We start from the raw sequence: 23,997 nt of genomic DNA, 5'->3' as shown, positions 1-23,997 counted from the left end.
GAGCAGGAAGAGAGACAAAGCAAGCACAACCAAAAACCCGAAGAGAGGGGTAGTCAGGAGTTTGACCATAGAGAAGCTCAAATGGTGATTTGTTGTGTGTAGTTGGTGAAGGAATACGATTAATGGTGTGCACAGCAGTGATTGCGGCCTCACCCCAAAAGCGCTCAGGAAGAGAGGCAGAAATGAGAAGGGTGCGGACAACATCAAGAATGTGACGATGTTTTCGTTCTGCACGACCATTTGTTGAGAGGTGTAAGGACAAGACCGCTGAGGAAGAGTACCATGTCTGTCTAAAAAGGATAGGAAAGATTTATCATTATATTCTTGAGCATTATCTGATCGAAAGACTTTAATGGTGCGATTGAACTGTGTTTCAATCATTTTATGAAATGTTTGGTAAATAGACACAAGTTCAGACCTATGGTGAAGCAGATAAATCCAAGTATACCGAGAAAAATCATCCACAAATATGACAAAATATTTAGATCCCCCCTCAGTGGGAACAGGTGCAGGACCCCAAATATCAGAATGTATAAGATCAAAAGGGGCAGAAGAAAAGGAGTCACTTTTATTAAAGGGCAATTTTGTTTGTTTGCCAAAATGACAGGAAGTACAATCAAATTTTTGAAACTGAACTGAACCTAAATGACCTTGAGAAGCTAATAATTGAAGACGAGATAAGGATGGATGACCAAGACGAGCATGCCATAGATCAGGTGAGGAGGTGGCAGTGGTAGCAGCTGCAGAAACAACTTGTGAAGGAATCTTCAAGTCATGAACCTTAAACATGCGACCAACCTTACGGCCTGTCCCAAGCACTTGACCCGTCCGGGGATCCTGCACATCCGCACCATGATTAGTAAATAGAAGATCTACGCCTAATTCGCAAAGTTGACCAACAGAAAGCAAATTGAGGGATAACTTTGGAATATGAAAAGTGTCACTAAGGGATAAATAAGGAGAAGAGATTGTTCCTTTATGACTAACAGGCATAAGAGTTCCATCAGCAGTGTAAATGGTGATTGGATGTTCTAAGGGTGCCTTATCAGAAAATTGGGATTCATCAGGAGTCATATGGTTACAACATGCAGTATCAAAAAACCAAGGTTGTTTACCTGAGGTGACAGAAAGGGCAGTGGAAGTGCGGGATAAAACCTGTTGAACAACTGCCTCAATATCAGCCGTAGTAAGTGAGGAAGCCAAAGATGGACCTGTAGGAATCGATGGATCTGAAGGACATACAGCAGCTGCCTGAGGAAGAGAAGCTTTATTCTGCTCTTGCACAAATTTCTGTAGCTTACGACAAACAGAGATGTCATGGCCTTTGGCACGGCAAAACTTGCAGTGAATACCTTTGGAAGACTGAGAGGTGGGACGCCCGGAGTTTATTCGCGGAGGAGCAGTGAATGCAACAATGGGAGGCTGTGGTGAGGGTGTAGCCAATACATGATCAGATGATGTCATGTGATAAGTAGGCCGACGATTCTCCTCAGAAATGAGCTCCTTTACTGCAGCATCAAGAGAAGGAGTAGGAGACCGGCTAAGTAGAGAAGCCCTAGTAGGCTCAAAATCCTCACGTAAACCCATCATGAAGTGCATAAATCTACGGCGATCCCGGTATTTGACAAAGAGCTCAATGTCCTTAGAACACACCAGTGGAGGATCTGCAGCAGAGAGTTGTTCCCACATAGTAGAAGTCTGAGAATAAAAATCAGAAATAGACTGGCCTGTCTCTTGGCGCATTTGATAAAGCTTTGATTCAATGTGAAACTCCAAGCTTGAATCATTAGTGCAGTTATAACGATCGGCCAAAAATTTCCAAGCAGCCTCAGCAGTTTCAAGACGAGGAAGAAGATTATGAATGGAGGGAATAGAGGTATTGATAAACCAAGATAAGATCTTACTCTGAATACTCTCCCATTCCTCTAGACGTTCTTCATAATCATCTGTTGTAACAGCAGTCTTGGAAGACTCTTCAGCAGCTGTGGCTTTGGACTTAGGGTCTGGTACTAGCTTAGGAATTGAACCAGTCACATATCTCCACAGTTTACGACCCTTGAGAAAGACGGTCATATTCTGAGACCATGCATGATAGCTAGTAGGACCATCCAACATGATGGTGATAGGACGTATGATATCTCGTTCACTTTTTTGAGCCATAATGAAGAAAATGACCAAAAAGTGAGATTTAGATACCTTAAATGCAGAAACGGAGCCCAAAATCAGAATCTACGCGAAAAACTGAGGAAGACAGGTCCTGTTGAAAATTTTTGACTTGGTCAACGGTCAAAGTCAACGGTCAAACTCAACGGTCAAAGTCAACGGGCAGGCCTGGTCAAGTCAACGGATGACGTGTGCTGACGTGGCGGTGTGACGTCACACTAGGGCTGACGTGGCAGTTCCAGAAACGAAGCTGGCGCGTGGGGCGCGTGTCAGCGCGTGGAGCGCGTGGGAGGACGTCTGATCTGGCGCGTGGGGCGCGTGAGTGAGAGTGGCAGCGCGTGGCGGCGCGTGGAGCGCGTGCTCGTGAGGCAGAAACTTCAGGCGGCGCGTGTGAAGTTGTTTCTGGCCGTTATTGGTTGGGTTTTGCTCGGGATTGTCTGTTCTGTCACTCAATGCCTTTGATTTGACAGTTGGATGAGCAGAACAATGAGATCCGAGAGTTGTTGGGACTGTGGGCGTGACGGCAGTGACTCGCTTCTGATAGTGGCTACTGGATGAAGGCGAGGGCAGCGGAAGAACGCCGGAGATGTCCACAGGAACCAGAAAGTCAGAGGAATGGCTCTGATACCATGTTAAGATTATAAAGTGTGAGAAAGACTGAATAGTCTGTATATTGATGTGTATAGAACAATGTACAATAGAGAGCCTTATATAGGCTAGATATGTGTGCAGTACAAGTAAAAAGAGTAAACTACAAGTACAGTATACTGGGCTAAGCCCAATGGGCTAAACTAGTCTAAGCTATACACTAACAGTATAAATCAGCTATAAGTTTTGTTTTAGTTGTTACCATTTTTCCCTTTTATATTATTTATTGGAATTTGGTAATCTATGGCAACATTACAGCACATTAAAGAATATTTTTTGAAATTTCTTACAGAATAGAACCACTTGTCTGCAAAGAATACACCAATAAACGCCCTGTTCTTATACCTTACCACAAGGGTGGAAGGCGGTTGCCTATTGGATTCCAGGTACGGCTCTTTAACAACACATAAATGTGGATTAAAGTCTCGTTCTCTCCCTGTTTTTAATATGCTCATGGCCTGTGGTGTAGGAATTTACTGAAGATTTGGCAACTCGTTCTCATGCAATCATGGATCATCTACACTCCATAAGGGTGGGCTCTATTAACCGTTCCAAAGTTAATATATCTCTCTAATTTCTTACATGCAAGAGTTTTATTTTTCAGATATAGAACTTAAAGAATGAGTCTAATATGCAAGTCCTGTGTCATAATTGGCATGTGATTCCATTCTTCTTTGAGAGTTCTCGACGCAGAACGGATTTTCATGAATAATAAATAAAAGGGAAAAAAAAAAATCCTAGACTTCACCACCTAAGGGTGCTTAGAATCACCACCAACTTGTAGAGAAAACTCTAACTCAAATTGAACTGTCTCAAACTATTCTTGGAGTCTCTTTTTAATAGGCTTCAAGGCTTACATCACGTTACAATTACATCCCATGAAATCCTCAATAAAATTAGAGCCAAAATTTAAAATTCAAAATTTAAAAATGAAATCTTGTATCTTAAATAAGAAAATATTTGTAACAAATAAATGTTAGAATTATGGTTAAATGATTAAATTAACCATTTTCTAACACCTTAAGCTTTTGGGGAATTAGTAATTCAACATGGTATTAGAGAAGGAGGTCCTAAGTTTGATCGTTGTCTCCACTGTACCTCCCATTCTTAATAGCTTAAGCTTTTGGGAGAATCGGTAATTTGACAATAAACTCTGAATAAATTTGATTGTGCTCTCTACATCACTTCTTTTTGTTAGGGTCACTGGATCTTTACACACATTCTTTAACTTCTTTTCTAAGCTTTATGTCAGCCACAAGTTTTAATTTCAAATGCGTAGTAACATTACATTCTGAAGAGCTGTAAGATAATATAACTTCCTTGATTACCAATTAATAGTGGAAGATAAAGAATATTGTAGTAGATATGTGGCTATGGTTTGGAGATGCTCCCTTCTGCTTCAAAATTTTTTGCTAACATCTTAATTGTCGTCTGAAACTTTGGTTTTATTTCTCTTGATGATTGATCAGCACCTGCCTTTTGATCAAGTTTTCTATCCTTTTTGCCTGCTTTGTGCAAGCAGATTTTAGGTGATCATAAGGTTTCTCTTTAGACATATTACTAGGTTAAAATTACAGTTCAGGGTACCTGCAATATGGATAGAGGTTAAATGGTTCTTGTAAATGAAGTTGGCAGAGAGGAGTAAGAAAAGGGCTCATAAAGGAGTTGACAACATTTTGAGTGGGGCTTCAAAAAGAATCTAGATATGGAAAGCTTTGGGTGGGGGAAGGTTGCTTTAGTTTAACCTTCCCTTTGCATTTTTCTCTTTCTTTTTAATATCAATAACTGGGATTATAACTCCCAACTTATTAGTGGGGAATCAAATGTCTCTTTGAAGATAAATGAGATTGAAAATGAAATAGAGTATTCTTTAGTATTTTTAAAGGGGCATGTGCCTTGGGCGGGGGTTTCATTTCTTTGAAATTCTGGCTATGCTATTTGGTGAAATTTAAAGGTGGATTTGCCAATGAGCTGTGGCTCAATTGGCACTTCCTTGCCCCTTAGAATGGGGTGGACAGATTTTGAAATCCACTAGATGCATGTATAACTTGCCACTTATAAAAATAATGTTGGAGTTTGAGCTCTTGAATCTGTTGGTTTCAAGTACAATGGCACTTGTACACCACTAGTTAAAAATTTAAATCTGGAAGAAATGCCTTAATCTGGAAACACCACTTTTATATACTTACGTATGTGACTTTTAAATAGTTTATTTTTGCTAAATAGTTAAAAGTAAACATTCGTCCTCTTCTAATCCTAGAAGTTGAAATATTTTCCAAATTAATCTCAAGATTTTCACATATACTAAAGCTTCTACTTGATTGGTGGGTTCGATTTTGGCTTGACCCATAATTTAGCATGGCCATTGTCAGGTTCCCATTTCTCTCAACTTTGAATGAAGTAGTGTGTATGTGCATCCAAATTGACTACACTGGTTGGGCTGGTTTCCAGTTTGGGAGGATAGAATGCTAGCTCAATAAGTAATCATGTAAATATAAATAATCTCATATCGTTTCTGTTTATGATTAACTGTTCTCGTATTCATTTATAGTACTAATGACGTTGAGCTTCAGTCGGGCCCCTCAATCGCTCTGTTATATTTTACCATATTATATGTGTGTGTTGGTTGCTTTTTACTCATGCAAGATGTTAAGTTCTAAGCTGTATGCTGTTTAAACAAGTCAAAGTACTCACAGTTTGCCAATCCAGAAGCATGGATAGACTAGAAGGTAACATAATCTTTCACCCATCTGTTTTGCATTACTTTTCCTGTTTCCCCCCTTTCATGGTTACTTCATATTCTCCTCCTTCCGTTCATAAAGGTAAGGAGGATTGGGGTAATATATCTTAACAGAGTTGTACTCTTCCAAGTATCTACATCAACCCCCCACCCCCCTTTCTCCACGCCCCTGTTTTTTTTACAAAAAGAAACAAGAAAAACAGAGAAAAATAAATCAATCTCTTGCCCCACGACCAAAAAATAATTTTGATACTATAATCCAGCTCCACTGAGTGGTGGCTCAAACTAATCAGTATTTATTATGGAAATCCATTTTTTGCTATTTAAGCCTATCTACGGTCGTGTGCTGAAGTATTTTAATCAATCTTATATTCTTTGATCTATATTATTAATACGTGTAAAAATTCTAATGTTTATATTGCAGAAGAGGGAGAGGATTCCCAAGAAAAAGAGGGGAGATCATATGGTTCTCTTATGATTCAGAGATTAACTGGAAGTGAAGAAGGACGGATTGATCACATGCTTCAAGTGCGTTGTTTTACCAATTTGATGCTAAATCTTACAACCATGTACATGGTCATGCACATGCACATACTGATACTGCACATATATTTCTAATGATAACTGGGATTAGCATCTTGCATTTGTTACTTGTTAGAAGTCATTAAAAATGGATAAGGTAGTACCAGTTCAACATTCAAGGACCTAATCTGATCATTGGAGCAGCTTTCTTGCTAAATTCTTTGTATGTATCCCCACCTTGTTACATTCTAATCTTAAAACAAGGATATGGACATGGTGCTGTGTACCCAGCTCATGTAGGTCTTAGACATGGCAGCATTAAGATAAATGCCATGATGTGAGTGTTAAGAGGGTTCAGATGGATGACTCACAACATGGAAAATCAAATGAGGAGTTGAGATATTGATGCAAAGATTGGCATTGCATCAATCATGGATAAGATGCGGGAGTCACCTCAGATGGTTCATTATGTGTAAAGAAGATCTACAGATGCGCTAGTTTAAAAAAGTTGATACAAGTGGAAGGAGTGTTAAGAGTAAGCCGGTAAGGGGATTAAAAAAATACGTGGGTAGTAGTAAGAAGATTTCCAAAGAGTTAGCAAAGAACATGACTTTTGAAGTGTTGAAGTGGAAAAAGACTCATGTAACTGATATCAATGTTGTGATTAAGATTAAGTTGAACTTGAGTTGTATTTGCATGTTGAAATATGTTTTTCCAATAATAGTTTGATGTTGTTCGTGCAGGATAAAACATTTGAGCATCCATACTTACAAGCCCTTGGAGCACATACGTAAGTACCCGCTTTCTACTTTCTAAAAAAAGTCATTTTATACATAATTTTGGTTCTGTCAAGTATTGCTTGTTATTGGGCAAGTACTCACTATCTACATTGTGTGCAACTATTATCATCTGCCTTCCATCATTAACTTCTCGTTTGAACATTTGGCACAAAATGTTCATGCAATTAGCATGTAATGATTAATGTATTTGATCCCACCAAACCATGTTTAAGCAACAACTATCACTATGATTCTTCTTGTGTTTACATTTATTGGCCTTTTTTGCATTTTTTCAAGCTATCCTATTTGGTTCTTATCTAATAATCTGTTTCTGCTAACCATAAGGTTTTCACAATGTCAATGATTACTATATACTTGCAGTTGCTAAAAAGTTTTTTTTTTTTTGGTTTCTCTTTCTTATTCTTACACCACAGAAGGGTTAAAACATTTTTAACAAAATGTCAAATTGAGTTTAGGATATTTATGTTCTTAGAAATTCTTTTTTATCTGTTCATAATCATTTGATAAATTGCACTGATCTTTTTCATCTGTTTGTAATTGTTAAATTACCGATTATCCCAAAAGCTTAAGCTATTAGTATATGGTAATTTAATCATTTAACCATAAACTTCTTACATTCCCCCTCATGTGTGGGCCGAAATTATCTTTTAAAAGGTGAGGCCCAATACGTGGGAATTTAAATTAGAGGTAGAATGGACGAGACAAGGATCAAACTTAGGACCTCCTGCTCTGATGCCTTATTAAATTATCATTGTCTCAAAAGTTTAAACTATTAGGATATGGTAAATTTAATCATTTAACCATATACTTCTAACAGTAATCTTGTTTATGACTAAGAAACTGAATTAATAACATAACTACAAAGAACAGATGTAGCACCAGCTTGAATTAATAACATAAGTACAACAGCAAAATCCGTAGGCAACAAAAATTGTCACAAATCCATAATTTCAGTCAGAAAGAAAGAGACTAAGTTTCAAAATTGGAGAAAAAGATTAGGGAAAATTACATTTTACACCATATATTTTATGGGTTCTTTCAAATATAACCCAATAATTGTGGTTCCAAAATAAATCCTATAATTTCAAAAATTTCAATTAAAATCGTGAAGTTTTAGACTGTTACAAATTAAACCTTATAGTTTTGTTAGTTTCAAACTCTGGACTTTTAAAATCGTATCACTTTAAACTATGGGCCTTTTGAGTTTGATTTGGGGGCTTGATTGTGGGGTTTAAAAATTTAACAGTTTTCTTCTCTTTTATCCCCATTCTCTGTAGTGGGGAATATAATAACAGACAAGTAACTTGAGCCTGCATGTTGTGTTGCTTTTAATTTGTGAATCTTGGCATACAGAAACTATTGGAGGGATCATGATACTGCACTTTTCATATTAAAACACTTGTATCGAGATATAACTGAAGACCCCAACTCACCTGCGGAATCTAGTGGGGGCAACTCAAAAGAAGAAAGTGGTTCCACAAGTTGGTTTGATCAAAGAGAGACTATTGATGAAGAACTTCCATTAACATTCTCTGACACAGTTATGGTTAGAAATTTTTCAAGAAAAGCCAAGAAGATTTGGAAGAAGCGCTAATGATAGCATCAACAGCAATATTCGAATTCTTGCTGCATGCCTTTAGATGCATCAGGTAAGTGCAATTGATGACAATCAAAGCAATTTTTGTTATTATCATATCACTGCATTCTGGGCCAATTATCTCATATTTTTAACATTGCGGAAAGTCCTGAAATTTATGATTGTGTCATGCCGCGATGGGAATGCTAGTCAAAGTTACAATGAAAAGTATATGTCATTGTCCACACCAGGGCTCACCCTTGAATTGTTGATTGAGAATGAGGGGAGTGGGTTAGTTGTGCTACGTAGCAGAGTAGCAGTTGGTTAAATGGAAGTATACTTGAAACTAATCCCTATGGGATTTAGGTGAAATCAAATGGACATATACAAAAAGTGTATAGTGTTGTTCAAAAAAACATGTAGATAGTGACATACTATAGAATGATATAGAAAGGTGTTAATGGAACTCTCTCTCTCTCTCTCTCTCTCTCTGGGTGATGAGAATTGCAAAAGATGGTGTAAATTTATAGCTTTATTGTATAAAAATACTCCTTTTGTGGTGATTTTTTGAGCTATCAAATGGAAAACTGTTGTGGTGTGTAACTTTAAAAATCAATGCACTATATTGAAATACTATTTAGTCATGTTGATATTTTGCTACAAGCAGACAAATTGATAAATAAGGTTGAGCAAGTTGTTGCTTAAGATGATTGGCAACTAGTAGTGGTATAAATCCTGGCTACGAACCCATTGAGGCCAATTTGTGCATTACAAAATCATGGCAAAGAGATCAAGTCATCGGAATAACATCCATGGTTCAAACGAAAAAAAAAAAAAAAAAAAGGTTTGTTGTCATTCCAAAAATGTACTATTATAATGTTGTCAAACCCTCCAACATGGGCGTTATGTTATGTCCTGTACTTCATACTGACAAACTAAAAATATTTTTGCTCAACCTCCCCACTCTAGCTAACAGTAATAGTTAATACCTTCACTTAATACAAACTCCCTCCTATCACTAAAAACATCTAGCTAATATTGATTGATATGTAAGGTTCATATTTAAGACTGTGTGTGTTTGGCAAAAATTAAAAAGCCAACTTATTTTACTATTCAGCTTATTTTTGCTACTATTCATGGGTCTCACTATACTATTTCAGCTAACTTTTAACTTTATCTACAGTACTTTCAGCAAAAAGTTTTCAGTTTCAACAAAATAAGCGAATCTCAAACAAATCCTTAAATATAATTCTTTAGATATTGTAAAACGTGTCATCTTCTTTTGATAACAATTAAATCTAACCAGGTAACTTCTTCTCAAAAAAAAAAATTCAACTGTGTAACTTAGTCTTCTCGAAGAGATGAAAAAGCATAGTTCCCTAGTTTGAACATGGCGAAACATCTACATTGTCACAAAATCTTCATGCTCACGCAGACTATGTTTTTGGCAAAATGTGTTCCACCCTTCTTGAGAACATAAACCCTGGACTCCCAAAGTTTGAACGTCATTGGGTGTTCCTTACCTTTTATGTCATACATAATGATAGGAATTCCATTATCAACAACTTGTTCATGTTTAGCAATGGTAAGAGAGTTTTTGACTTCTAGTTTGTTTAGGGACAGCTTGCTTTGGTCACCCCTTTCATAATTGAATGCCAGTTGCCCCTCAAAAGGCTTAGAGCATGCTCCTTTGAGGCTATTGAGGCATGGGAATGGTGGGAAATCCAGGGGCTTATAGGAATAGGCTTTCATGGACAGGGTTAATAACCATGGTTTTCTTTCGAAACATTGAATGGGTTCTAGCTTGCTAGTATTTGCTACATGTTGCTTATGCCTAATTCTTTGGTTTTTGATTTCATGCAAAGCTATGGCAAGTTTCTCATCCAGCAATTGGCATGCTTTATGTGAAGAAGAATCATGGCAACTTTGTCTTCCTCATTGAATTTGTAAAGGAAGTCATTGCCATTAACATATCCACTCAACCTTATTTTTCCCAAAATCTAATTTCAGTATCTAAGTTTATATGAGGAAAGGAGTACGACTACAAGACTACTATAGTAATAGGATGAAAAAGGGTTCATCAAACTATTATTCAGATTGTGTGCTCACTATTGTATCCATGAAAAAATTTTGTGGGTTCTCTAAAAATAATATTTAATTCGTTTTAACAAATTTGCTATGAAGAGGGGTAGTAGGGTGTTAAATAATTTTTAGATAAAATGGAAACTTTATTTTATTATTATCATTAATAATAAGATGTACAGAGTTACAAGAGCATAATTGTTTATGAAAAAAGAAAATAGAGGTGTGAATGCATAGGAATAGGTTGGATTTTGTTTTGTGTTTTTTTTTAAAGCCAACAATTTCACATGTTGAGAAAAGTTCAACTCAACTTGATTAATAGGGAACATGTAGGGTTGGGTCGGCTCGTTAGAACCATTTTGTTAGACCTAATAAAAAATTTTGGTTTTCATTCACCAATTTAAACCCATTTTTTAATAAATAATTACAATTTCATCTAAAATAAATCTCAAAATACTAAGATAGTCCGAACTAACAAATTTAAAGTAACTTTAAAGTCTGTGCTATGTATCTAAGAGTTAGGCTTTTTTGGATATACACTACCATCAGTTTCTTTAAGACCTTCTCCCCTTTCTTCATGTGCATGTGTTAAAACACTTAGTATTAAAAAAAAAAAAATGATAGGTATATAAAATCTAAAATAAAATGAATTAAAGAGTTTATACATATATTGTTTTTTAAAGTATTAATTAATAGGGGGTTGGATCAAGTTATTTGGATTGAAATTTTTGTCAACTTTTCAACTTGATCCAACTCAAGTTTCAAAAAATAAGGACCCAACCAAACCCTTCAACCCACAAAAATCAAACCCTGATGTTGGTTTGGATCAGGTTCATCAAGTTGTTAAAAAAGAATAAACAAAACAACTATAAAACTCAGAAATAATAGAAAACAATTCACACGAATGTTAATGTTTTACACAAGCTAAATTACATACAAATTACAACACAAAAGATGAGTAAATCCATGGTTGAACCAGTAGCAATCTTCCAACAAACTGCCACAAAGGCATCTTGGAGTTCAAACTTTTACATTTATTACAAACAAATAAGAAACAAAGTCTTGAGTAGTAATATATTGAACAATAACCAGAATACCCAAACAATATTTAGAATTGGAGCTCCCAACAAAACAGAATCCTTTTGAAGCAAACAAGGCAAACTCATAATCTTTAGCATCATTTTACCATGAGTAAAACAAAAAAAAAAAAAAAAAAAAAGAGAGACATGGCTTATTAAAACTGACAAATTCATGTTCCAAACCACAAATAATAAGACATCATAGCCAAACCAAATCTAAGAAAGCTTTGTACATACAATTGAAAATCACAAGCAAGATTAGGATTATTGACATGCATGGAGGAAACATAATGAAAAAACCCAAAAAAAAGTCAGCGTTACATAATTCACAATCTTGTATCTTCCAATCACACATCATTCATAGAGGACTTTCCTGGAACATATGGTGGGCATTACTCACATACAGAATATGCCTACAAACACACATTCACACATGCATACACACCAAAATACATATTAAAAACAGTACTTTGACACAGGATCTAGAAGCTAATTCATTCTATTTCAAAGAATTTGATGTATTTATCAGTTTATGCCAAGATGGTAACTAAATCAAACTCCAAGCAATCAAGCAATAGCAAGCATTGTTAGACATGAAAATTGTTACTTATTTATCATGTCAGAAACCATTAGTTTCAAAAACTTAAGCTATTACAAAGTGGATAAATAATATAACTCAAGCGTACATAAATTTGTTAGTGAAATAACTTAGATGAAGCAAAGCTTTTTTTTTTGGGGGGGGGGGGTGGGGGGAGGGGGGTTTAGATGAAAGATAGAAATGAATACGATAACCATTCATGAAAAAAGAAAAAGAAGAAGAAGAAGAAGAAGAAAAACACAGAGAATTGAGAAGCTACCTTCAGGAAACATTCCCGAATTACTACCAAATGTAGATCTTTGGGATGCACCGCAACACTAAATAACAAAGAGTAACTTATGAGTTATGTCTAAGAGTATGATAACAAATTCAAATAGATATTGCTTACTTAGGTAACACAAAGTATCAAGTTGTAGTTCCAGTCATATAAAAGAAGACATAAACAAAATTGTTCAACATGTATTAGTTGGAAATTATGACTTGGATCACTCATTTCTCTTCATGAGCTTATGACAACCTAACAATGAAGGATGCAGTAAGAATACAATTTAAAGCAAGAGATTTGTTACCCAAAAGAAGAGTTGGAAAAACAGAGAAAAATTGGAAATCTCATTAAGAATTTATATGTAAGTCAAGGATTTTTAACTAGGACTCAAGAACCATAGGTTAATGGCCAAGATGCATCAATAAAGGGAAAATAATTAAATTGTGATTATACTTATTAGAAAAAGAAATAAACCTTAATCACATCTCATCCATATATGAATTGCGAACTTAAGAGCATAAGGTCTAAAACAGAAACTGATAACTTTTTTCTTAACTTGATACAACCACTTTTTCATGCATGATGCATAGATATAGAAATGGAGAGAAACTGTGCGTCTTCTGGCTATTAGTTTTTTCATCATTGGGTACTATGGTTTAAGAGATGGTGCAAAAAGAAACTACGACCTAACTCCTAAGAGCATCTTCCCAAAAACAAGGCACTAGTCCCCCTCCCCTATATGATCTCCTCAAAATAATATTGTCTTAGCCTAAATGGGAGGGGAACACCTATGAGGAAAATACGAGGGTACATAAAGTCAAGAAAATTATTTTTTAAATTATATGTTGCTTCTCAAATGGATAGCAATATGTATAAACGAGTACAAGGGGCATCAAGGAAAAGACAAAGGGAGCATGTGCTAGGCTAAAATAACAATTACAGAATACATCCTATCTTAAATTAGACTATAAATATATGACCTCAGTGTGGCAGATTAACAATGTGAGCACTTGAGAGTTAAAACATCCTATTATCAATGGCAAAAGAATAAAAGTAAAATAATAAAAAGAAGAAGCTATTATTGATCAACGTATTTCATGATGACTAGTTCTCAAATTATATAAGAAGCAAAGTATGCACGTGGAAGTTTGAAACACAAATATTGATATATAAACAAATCACAAGCTAACATGTGGCTTACTAAAACAGACAATACATGGTCCAAACCACAAATAAGACATCACAATCAAACCAAATCTAAGAAACCTTTATACATAGAATCGAAAATTATATGCAAGCTTAGGATAATCAACACCCATAAAGGACGCATAATGAAAAATCCAGCAAAAGCCGTGGGGTTACATAAGTCAACATCTTTTATCTTCCAATCACACAACATCTACAGAGGACTTTCCTCAAGCATATGGTGGACTTGACATACCCACAAACAGAATACACCCAAAAAATACATATAAACAGTAATTTTGAGTCGGCCCAAAAACTAATTTTATCTATTGCCAAGAATTAATTTTATTTATTTTATTTTTCTATGCCAAGATGGTAGATAAAACAAACTCTAAACAATCAAGCAATAGCAAGCATGATTCTACCGTGGGTAAAAAAAACAAAGATACGATTAAGTACAATTAATCATTAGAACATATTACTTATTTATGATGTTAGAAACCATTAGTTCAAAGAAATAGCTTAAATGATAAAATGAATGCAACCATTCATTTAAAGGTTAAAAGTGAAAGAAAAAATAGATTGAACTGAGAAGCTACCTTTGTGAAACCTTCCGAATTACTACCAGATGTATATCTTTGGGATGTGTTGCACTTTGGAAAATCCTCGTTCTGACTGCGATTTTCAAGTTCCATTGAGACAGATTTCAAAGTCAGTTGTTGGAGATTTTGAAGGTATTCAATGCCCTTGGGCACTGTCTTTAACTCCATGCAGCTATTAATAATTAGGACTTTCAGATTTGGCATCACCCCCTTTTCTATTATTATCTCATTCAATTGAGGGAAATTACAAATTCTCAATTTTGTAAGCTTAAGAAAGCCTGTACTGAAACATAGCTGTTTTCCAACATAGGCATTAGTAAGTGAAAGACGTCCCAAATGGGGCAAAGCATCGATGTGAGGGAGCACATCTTCTTCTAGTCTCAAACTAATAACACGAGTTATGATAATGAAAAAGGGCGTCGTGTCTAGGCGGGCGGGTGGGCAGAATGGATGAGTGCTTGAGTTATTGCATGATAACAAAACTTAAAAAGACCTCTAATAACCCAACAATAATTTCAACCAAAGATGGCAAAAATTCAGCCACCCCCAATAAACCCAACACACATTTTAAGCAATCCTCACACTAATAAAGCTTTCAAAAGACTGCTAACTCAATTGACAAAGTCTCTTGTCATAAAATAAAGGACTTGTACTAAAACTCATTTGGCGTCTTGGCCTGTGACAATAGATTTTAGATCAAGTTTTTTTTTTTTTTTTTTTTTTTTTTTTTTTTTTTTTTTTTTTTTTTTTTTTTTTTTTTAATGGCCTTTAAAAGGAGGAAAATGCTAGAGTTACAAACATTTTTTACAAATTGCTAATGTGATGAGTGGTTATTGGTAAGTTAAAAAGTGATGGGACTAGATACGAACTAATAAGAATTTACTACCTTAGTAGTTTGTAAAAATATTATAGAAAATTTTGTAGCTATAGCATTATTCGTAAAAGATTCAATGATATTGTTAAAGGAGTAAAGTATAATTTTATAGAATAAAATTGCTAAAATTAATACCTATATTATATTAGTATTATTTAAAAAAAAAAATTGAGGGTGGGGCCATTGCCCCACTTGGTCCAATTATGCCTCTGACCCTGCATGGGTTCAATACTATTTAATCATATTGATATTTTGCTACAAGCCAATAGATTGATAAATAAGGTTGTGCAAGTTGTTGCTTAAGATAATTGGAAATCTAGTAGTTGTATAAATCCTAGCTATGAACCCACTGAGGCCGATTTGTGCACTACAAAATCATGGCAAAGAGATCAAGTCATGGGAATAACATTCATGGTACGAATAAAAAAAAAAAAGAAGAAGAAGTTATTATCATTCCAAAATTGTGCTATTATAATGTTGTTAAACCCTCCAACATGGACAGTTATGTCCTGTACTTCCTACTGACAAACAACTAATACCTACACTTAAAACATTTATCTAATATTGATTGATTTTTAAGGTTCATATTTAAGACCTAAATACAATTCTTTAGATATTGTAAAATGTGTCAAGTTCTTTTTATAAAAATTAAATTTAACCACGTAACTTCTTTTCAAAAAAAAAAAAAAAAAATTCAACTATGAAACTTATTCTTCTCGAAGAGATGGAAAAGCATTGTTCTCGAGTTTGAACATGGCAAAACATCCACACTGTCACGAAATCTTCATGCTCACGCAGGCTATGTTTATGGCAAAACGTGTTCCACCCTTCCTTAAGAACATAAACCCTGGACTCCCAAAATTTGAACATAATTGAGTATTCCTTGCCTTTTATGTCATACACAATGATATGAATTCCATTATCAACAACTTCGTTCTTGTTTAGCAATGGTAAGAGAAAGTTTTCGACATCTAGTTTGTTCAATGACAGCCTGCTTTGCTCGCCCCTTACATAACTGGATGTCAATTACTTCTCAAAAAGCTTAGAGCATTCTCCAATGAAGCTGTTGAGGCTTGGGACTGGTGGGAAATTAGGGGTCTTGTAGGCATAGGCCTTCATGGACAGGCTTAATAACTATGGCGGTTTTGGCTTGCTAGTATTATTTGATACATGTTGCTTATGCCTAATTCGTTGGTTTTAATTTCAAGCAAAGCCAAGGAAGTTTTCTCATCTAAATTGGAATGCTTTATGTGAAGAAGAATTATGGCGGCTTTGTCTTCCTCATTGAATTTGACAAGGTAGTCATTGCCATTAACTTATTCACTCAACATTCTTTTCCACATAATTTATTTTCAGTATGGAAGTTTTTGTGAGGAAAGGAGTACGTGCTACAGACTACAAGAGTGTAATATGGTAATGGGATGTAATTAATACATTAAAGCATAAGCAGTGGCGGCACATAATCCCTAATGGGTAATGAAAAAGTGTTCATCAAACTATAATTTACAAATTGTGTGTTCACTAGCTATTGGATCCAATTTTTAATTTTTTTTTTATTTTTTTAGGTTTACTAAAAATATTATTTAATTCGTTTGAACAATTTGGCTAGGAGGGGTGGTAGGGCGTTAAATAATTTTTAGACAAAATAGATATTTTATTTTATTATTATCATAAATCATAAGACGTATAGAGTTGCAAGAGCATAATTGTTTATGAAGAATGAAAATAGATGTGTGAATGCATTGGAATAGGTTGGATTTTGTTTTTTTTGTTTTTTTTTTCTTTTCTTTTCTTTTTAAACCCAACATAAATTTCACATGTTGAGAAATTTTCAACTAAACTTGATCCATAGGGAACATTTAGGGTTGGGTTGGGTCGTTAGAACCATTTTGTCAGGCCTAACAAAAAATTTTGGTTTTCATTCACCAAATTTAAACCCATTTTTTTATTAAATGATTAAAATTTCATCTAAACTAAATTTCAAAATACTAAAATAAATTAAAAAAAAATTTATGGGTTTATAAATTCTACAATAAATTAAATTTTTTGATAGGTGTATAAAATCTAAAATGAAATAAATTAAAGAGTTTAAAATACATATATTTTTTAAAGAGAAATGCTAAAAGATGCCCTTAGGGCAATGGTTAATAAATTTTTTTTATTTTAAATTTCATGGGAAAAAAAAATTAATATTTTGACATTTTTTTTTTTCATTTCCCATAAAAGTGGTGTCAAAACTTTCCTAAAATGGATTGTTAACCATTGCTCTAAGGGCACTCGTTAGCATGACTCTTTTTTAAAATATTAATTAACAGCAAGGGTTGGATCGGGATTGAAGTTTTTGTTAACTTCAACCTGATCCAACCCAAGTTTCAAAAAATAAGGACCCAACCAAACCCTTCAACCCACAAAAAAAAAAAAAAACCTAGGCATTGGTTTGGACCAAGTTCATCAAGTGGGTGGATTTAATGAATCTACACATCAAAGAAGAACAAACAAAAGAACTATAAAAATCATAGAAACAATAGAAAACAATTAACGTGGATGTTAAGGATGTTAATGGTTCATACTTTATACAAGCTAAATTACATAAAAAATTGAAAAGATGAGCAAATCCATGGTTGAACCAGTAGCAATCTTCCAACAAAGTGCCACAAAGGCATCTTGGATTTCAAACTTTTACATTTATTACAAACAATTAAGAAACAAATTAAAGTCTTGACTATTAGTTTTTTGAAGGGTAAATTGCAAATCACACCCCTGAAGTTTGGGGTTGACTAGATTTTACACCCCAAAGTTTCAGAAACTTGATTTTACACCCTGTAGTTTGATTCCATTAGCAATTCACACCCCACAGTTAGTTTTTGGTGTTAAGTGACACATATGCATGCTGACGTGTTTTATTTTTGCCAAATCAGCCCCAAAAATAAAAACTTACCTGCCACTATACAAACAGTACCGTTTTCCCTAAGCTAAAAAAAAAATCCAATCCTAAAATTACACCGTTTCAGCCTAATTCTAAAATCTCAAATCAATGAATCCCTATTCCCGTTCATCTGAGCAAGCCTCATCTTGTGAACCCAAGCAGCAGCGGCGGCTCTAGGCAGCCACGTCGACGATAAAACCAAATAAACCTGAGCTGCTCTTCTTGTGTGATTGATTTGTTGATTGGGTTTGGTGGGGGGTTTTGTATAAATGTTTGGGTGATTGATTTGTTGCGGGAACCTCATATGATTTAAACTCGTTGTACAACTTGCATCTTTATTGAAACTATGTGTTTATGGTGAAGTTTTTTTCTCTCTGATTTTTTTTTTTTTTTTTTGGTTTCTATATCACTTGAATTTTTTTTTTTTTTTTTTTATAGGTATTCTGTATCACTTGAATATTGTTGATTGGGATTAGTTTTGTATTATTTTGTTGTCAATGGATTATAATATAGTTGGTTGTATTTTGTCTTGTTCTGGTTACTTTATTGATCTTTACTTTTGGTGGGTCAGCTTGTTGGATGATGATTAGTTGTATGTATTATCTGGTGTAAAATAATGTGTATTTTTTATTGATAAATTGACCGAGTGCGATGGTTGTGGTCCAAGTGAGCAATACATGTGTTGTGCTTTGTGCCTCATATCTACATGTATGTTTTGTTGCATTTATGTGTGTATTATATTTTAGTAATATATTAATTATAGGTTATATTTTAGTAATGCATTTATACGTATGTGCAGGGCATTGAATATGGATCAACTATTTGATATGTGTATACATCATGGAGGGGTATTTATTATGCATAGTGATACACATGTTGAATATGTTAGAGGGACTGAATCAAGGGTTTCTGATATTGATATTGACACTCTTGCTATTTTTGATATGCCTAAGTATGCCAAAAATCTTGGTATTACGAATGTAAAAGAATTTCTTTACCAAATTCCTCAAATGGAACTTCATAATGGCTTATGTTCATTGACTAAAGATGGTGATGTTAGAGGGGTTGGATCAGGTTATTTGGATTAAAATTTTTGTCAACTTTGAACCCGATCCAACTCAAGTTATAAAAAAATAAGGACCCAACCAAACCCTTCAACCACAAAAAACAAACCCTGATGTGTTGGTTTGGATTAGGTTCATCAAGTTGTTAAAGAAGAATAAACAAAAGAACTATAAAACTCAGAAACAATAGAAAACAATTCACATGGATGTTAATGGTTTACACAAGCTAAATTACATACAAATTACAAGCCACAGTTGAACCAGTGACAATCTTCCAACAAACTACCACAAAGGCATCTTGGAGTTCAAACTTTTACATTTATTACAGGCAAATAAGAAACAAAGTCTTGAGTATTAATTTATTGAACAATAACTAGAATACCTAAACAATACTTAGAATTAGAGCTCCAAACAAAATATAATCCTTTTGAAGCAAACAAGGCAAACTCATAATCTTCAGCATCATTCTGCCGCGAGTAAAAAAAAAAAAAAAAAACAGAGATATGGCTTATTAAAATTGACAAATTCATGTTCCAAAACACAAATAATAAGACATCATAGCCAAACCAAATCTAAGTCTGTACATAAAATTGAAAGTCACAAGCAAGATTAGGATTATTGACATGCATGGAGGACACATAATGAAAAAACCCAGAAAAAGTCAGCATTACATAATTCACAATCTTGTATTTTCCAATCACACATCATTCATAGAGGACTTTCCTAGAACACATGGTGGCCATTACTCACATACAGAACACGCCTACAAACACACATTCACACATGCATACACACCAAAATACATATTAAAAACAGTATTTTGACACAGGATCCAGAAGCTAATTCATTCTATTTCAAAGAATTTGATGTGTTTATTAGTTTATGCCAAGATGGTAACTAAATCAAACTCCAAGCAATCAAGCAATAGCAAGCATTGTTAGGCATGAACATGGTTACTTATTTATCATGTCAGAAACCATTAGTTTCAAAAACTTAAGCTATTACAAAGTGGATAAATAATATAAGTCGAGTATACATAAATTTGTTAGTGAAATAATTTAGATGAAGCAAAGCTTTTTTTTTCTTTTGGGGGGGGGGGGGGGGTTAGATGAAAGATAGAAATGAATGCAATAACCATTCATGAAAAAAGAAAAAGAAGAAGAAGAAGAAAAACACAGAGAAGTGAGAAGCTACCTTCATGAAACATTCCCGAATTACTACCAAATGTAGATCTTTGGGATGCATTGCAACACTAAATAACAAAGAGTAACTTATGAGTTATGTCTAAGAGTATGATAACAAATTCAAATAGATATTGCTAACTTAGGTAACACAAAGTATCAAGTTGCAGTTCCAATCACATAAAAGAAGACATAAACAAAATTGTTCAACATGTATTAGTTGGAAATTATGACTTGGACACTCATTTCTTTTCATGAGCTTATGACAACCTAACAATGAGGAATACAGTAAAAATACAATTAAAAGCAAGAGATTTGCTACCCAAAAGAAGAATTGGAAAAATAGAGAAAAATTGGAAATCTCATTAAGAATTTATATCTAAGTCAAGGATTTTTAACTAGGACTCAAGAACCATATGTTAATGGCAAAGATGCATCAATAAAGGGAAAATAATTAAATTGTGATTATACTTATCAGAAAATAAATAAACCTTAATCACATCTCATCCATATAGGAATTGCAAACTTGAGAGCATAAGGTCTAAAACAGAAACTGAAAACTTTTTTCTTAACTTGATACAACCACTTTTTCATGCATGATGCATAGATATAGAAATGGAGAGAGACTGTGCGTCTTCTGGCTATTAGTTTTTGCATCTATTGGGTACTATGGTTAAGAGTCGGTGCAAAAAGAAAGTACGACCTAACTCTTAAGAGCATCTTCCCAAAAACAAGGTGTGGGGACCGGCCCAAAATAATAGGCTGGCTGGGCCCTAGGCCCGTCCGAGAACGAAGCCCGTCCGAGAAGACATCGTGGCCCAAGCAATCCTTATTTAGGCCCACTGGGGCAAAGAGAACATGTCCGAGGAGTAATTTCTCCTCGGACACTGCAAAATCCAGATCAAAGGCGCGTCCAAGCCACTACAGTCCATCTTCCAAATACGTAAAAAAGGAAGGAAACCCAAGATATCTCAGCAAAGGCTGCCACCACCACATTAAATGCATTACAACTACTCTCCTGGCCGCATTAATGAAAAGAAGACCTCTGAACAGTACTACCTTGGCTATCGCAACTCACAAAGAATTGATAGGGGTGTCTGATGGGATAGGTGCTCAAGTAGGGGTTTGGATGATCAACAAGTGTAAAGCCCAGATGATATGAAAGGGCCTATATAATATGTAAAAAGTCCCCCAAGAGAAGGGACAGAGAAAAAAAGGAGGAGAGAACACTGTAGAGAAATCTTACTGCATTAATATGTGTCCATTAATCAAGTTTTATGCCTCATCATTTGTGAGGGACCTCTCTTTACGGTGGCATTTTTCGTCCTCATTTCTGTATTCCCTTAACCCATGCATCAAACCGTTTAAGTTAACTGAAACTAAGTTCTTTAGTCCATACTCTACAAAAAAATTCATTGTGTGAGACTTCTTGGGCCAAGACTTGACCGACAAGGATTGGGCCATCAAAATTGTGCCCCTACAATTGGCGCCGTCTGTGGGAAGAACTTAGGTGTCAGTAGGCACAACGGTTAAGCATGGTAGGACTAGGTCCACACCAGGAGAATCCTCACCAGGCTAACCCTCAACAGACAAAACCCATTGAGTCTCAGCGGCAAAATAATCCTACCAACCCAGGCAACAAAAGGAATCATAAGGGAAGCGTACATACTACCCAGACGAGCCAAAGTCATACCCAAATAGGTAGTCACGTATCCCAAAGGCGAAACAATCATCAGGCTATGCAGCGAGAGATAGATGACCTAAAAAGAAAGTTGCGACGTGCGCAGCGAAAGCGATCTCCCTCCAGCTCAGATGCATCCTCTAACGAGGATGACGTGAGTTATCGACGGAGGTCGAGAACACCCCCAAGTGAGACCTTTTCTTACGAGAAGGAGTCTCACCATGTGCGAAGGTATGAGAGCCCGTCCAGCAAGGGTTTGGGAAATGACGCTATGAACAAGGCATTAGATCAGATCTCCAGATCACCTTTCGCGCACAGAATCGAAGGGGCTAAGTTACCTCGACGCTTTAATCAACCAACGTTTGCCATCTACAACGGCCGAGCAGACCCGGTGGAGCACGTAAGCCAGTTTAACCAAAGAATGACCATCTACTCCCAAAATGAGGCTCTGATGTGCAAAGTTTTCCCGTCGAGCTTGGTGCCAATGGCGATGAGGTGGTTCAACAGCCTAAAGACAAATTCCATAGGCTCCTATAAGCAGCTCACTCAGGCTTTTTGTTCTCGCTTTATTACAAACAGCAGGGTCCCTCGACCCCTAAGTTCGTTGGTAAACCCGTTGCCAACGTTCATCAGTTGATGGATAGGATTGATAAGTACAAAAGGGTGGAAGAAGATCAGCTACAAGGAAGGGGAAAGGAGAAGATCATTCCCCCCAAAGGGAATGATTTCAGGTCGGAACGATATAACCATAACCAGCCGAGGAGAGATTTTTCGAGATAGGCTAGACAAAGCAACATGCAGACGGTTAATGCCGTGTTCAGAGAGCCAGTACAACAAGTTCTGGAGAAAGTGAAGAACGAACCCTTCTTAGATGGCCGGGAAAAATGGCTGGGGACCCTTCGAAACGCAACCAGAGCCTGTATTGTCACTATCATTAGGACCAAGGGCATGCCACTGAGGATTGCAGGAATTTATGGAACCACCTAGATCAGTTGGTCTGAGAAGGAAGGTTACGTCACCTTTTGCACCCCTCTAGCGGTCATCTGAGCCAGGCAATGCAAGAACCTCGAAAAGATGTGTCGTTACGGCCTCCCACGGGAACGATACATGTCATCCTCGCCGCCCCAGGAAGAACCGGCTCATTTCCTTCCAGGGTGCTGTCTGTAGTGCGAATCTCTGCCGAGGACAGGGAAAGAGAGTGTAAAAGGTTTAAAAAGGGAAGCCCTTTAATATTAGGATTCTCGGACGAAGATAAGAGGGGAACTATCCAACCTCACGACGATGCCTTAGTAGTTACACTGAGGATCGGAGGTTTCGATGTGAAGAGGGTACTGGTAGACCCGGGCAGCGCGGTAAAGGTAATGTACCCTAATCTATACAAGGGGCTGAACTTAAGGCCGGAGGATTTGACGGCTTATGACTCTCCCCTTATCAGCTTCGAGGGAAAGATAGTTGTACCAAAAGGGCAGATCAGATTACCCATCCAGACCGGGTCAGAGGTAGTGGAGGTAGACTTTATCGTGGTCGATGCCTACTCGCCCTACACGGCGATAGTGGCCAGGCCATGAATCCATGCCCTAGAGGCCGTGTCTTCCACACTTCACCAAAAGGTGAAATACCCATCCGGAGGCCGAGTGGAAGAGATTCGTGGAGATCAGGCCATGGCTAGGCAATGTATGGTGGCCGCCATCTCACGTCGGTCCAGGGCCGAGTCCTCAGCTCCTGAAAACTTATAGCAACCAGCCACCTCGGCGGGGCATATTAGCGGGCTAGCCGAGGAGATAAAGTGTGAAAGTTTGGAAAAGTTTATCGTTGACAAGGACCCAGAAATATTTTTCCAGGTTGGCTCGGAGTTGCCTCCTCAAGAGAAAGAGGAGCTGGTCGGGTTTCTGAGGAGAAATGTTGATGTGTTTGCATGGGACGCTTATGATGCCCCAGGGGTTGACCCTAATCTCATTTGTCACCACTTGAATGTGAACCCTTCCTCCATTCCAAAGAAGTAACCACCCCG

General features: G+C 36.2%; 2 protein-coding genes and 1 pseudogene across 9 annotated transcripts in view; 1 reads left to right on the top strand and 2 right to left on the bottom strand.

Annotated features, from left to right (window-relative positions):
• LOC126699725 (phospholipase SGR2-like) overlaps positions 1-23,997 on the top strand; it is a 111,643-nt pseudogene that overhangs the window by 25,974 nt on the left and 61,672 nt on the right.
• On the bottom strand, positions 550-2,143 carry LOC126698433 (uncharacterized). The gene is made up of 2 exons (XM_050395657.1): positions 1,116-2,143; positions 550-837 (listed from the first exon to the last, which is right to left on the bottom strand). Exons 1-2 carry the CDS (start codon positions 2,113-2,115, stop codon positions 800-802), a joined length of 1,038 nt encoding a protein of 345 aa, XP_050251614.1. The 5' UTR covers positions 2,116-2,143; the 3' UTR covers positions 550-799.
• The window catches only part of LOC126698432 (disease resistance protein RPM1-like), a 99,755-nt gene continuing 95,091 nt past the window's right edge, over positions 19,334-23,997 (bottom strand). For 5 of the 8 annotated variants that reach the window (XM_050395645.1, XM_050395654.1, XM_050395652.1 and 2 more), the window contains 2 exons: positions 20,319-20,376; positions 19,334-19,591 (listed from right to left, as the gene is read on the bottom strand). The gene's annotated coding sequence lies outside the window, so the exon portion shown is untranslated. The remainder of the gene's footprint in view (positions 19,592-20,318; positions 20,377-23,997) is intronic. The other 3 variants (XM_050395647.1, XM_050395651.1, XM_050395646.1) reach the window with 2 other exon arrangements.

Source organism: Quercus robur, chromosome 9 (genome assembly GCF_932294415.1).
Source record: "Quercus robur chromosome 9, dhQueRobu3.1, whole genome shotgun sequence".
Taxonomy (NCBI): domain Eukaryota; kingdom Viridiplantae; phylum Streptophyta; class Magnoliopsida; order Fagales; family Fagaceae; genus Quercus; species Quercus robur.
The sequence above is the reverse complement of the archived record's forward strand: the minus strand, read 5'-3'. Positions and strand labels throughout refer to the sequence as shown.

Bases quoted from the DNA above. Each gene is read 5' to 3' on its own strand.
- LOC126698433 (XM_050395657.1), bottom strand. From the start codon at position 2,115: ATGTTGGATGGTCCTACTAGCTATCATGCATGGTCTCAGAATATGACC. The intron at 838-1,115 runs GTAAACAACCTT...GCGGATGTGCAG, and splicing joins TGCCCTTTCTGTCACCTCAG to GATCCCCGGACGGGTCAAGT.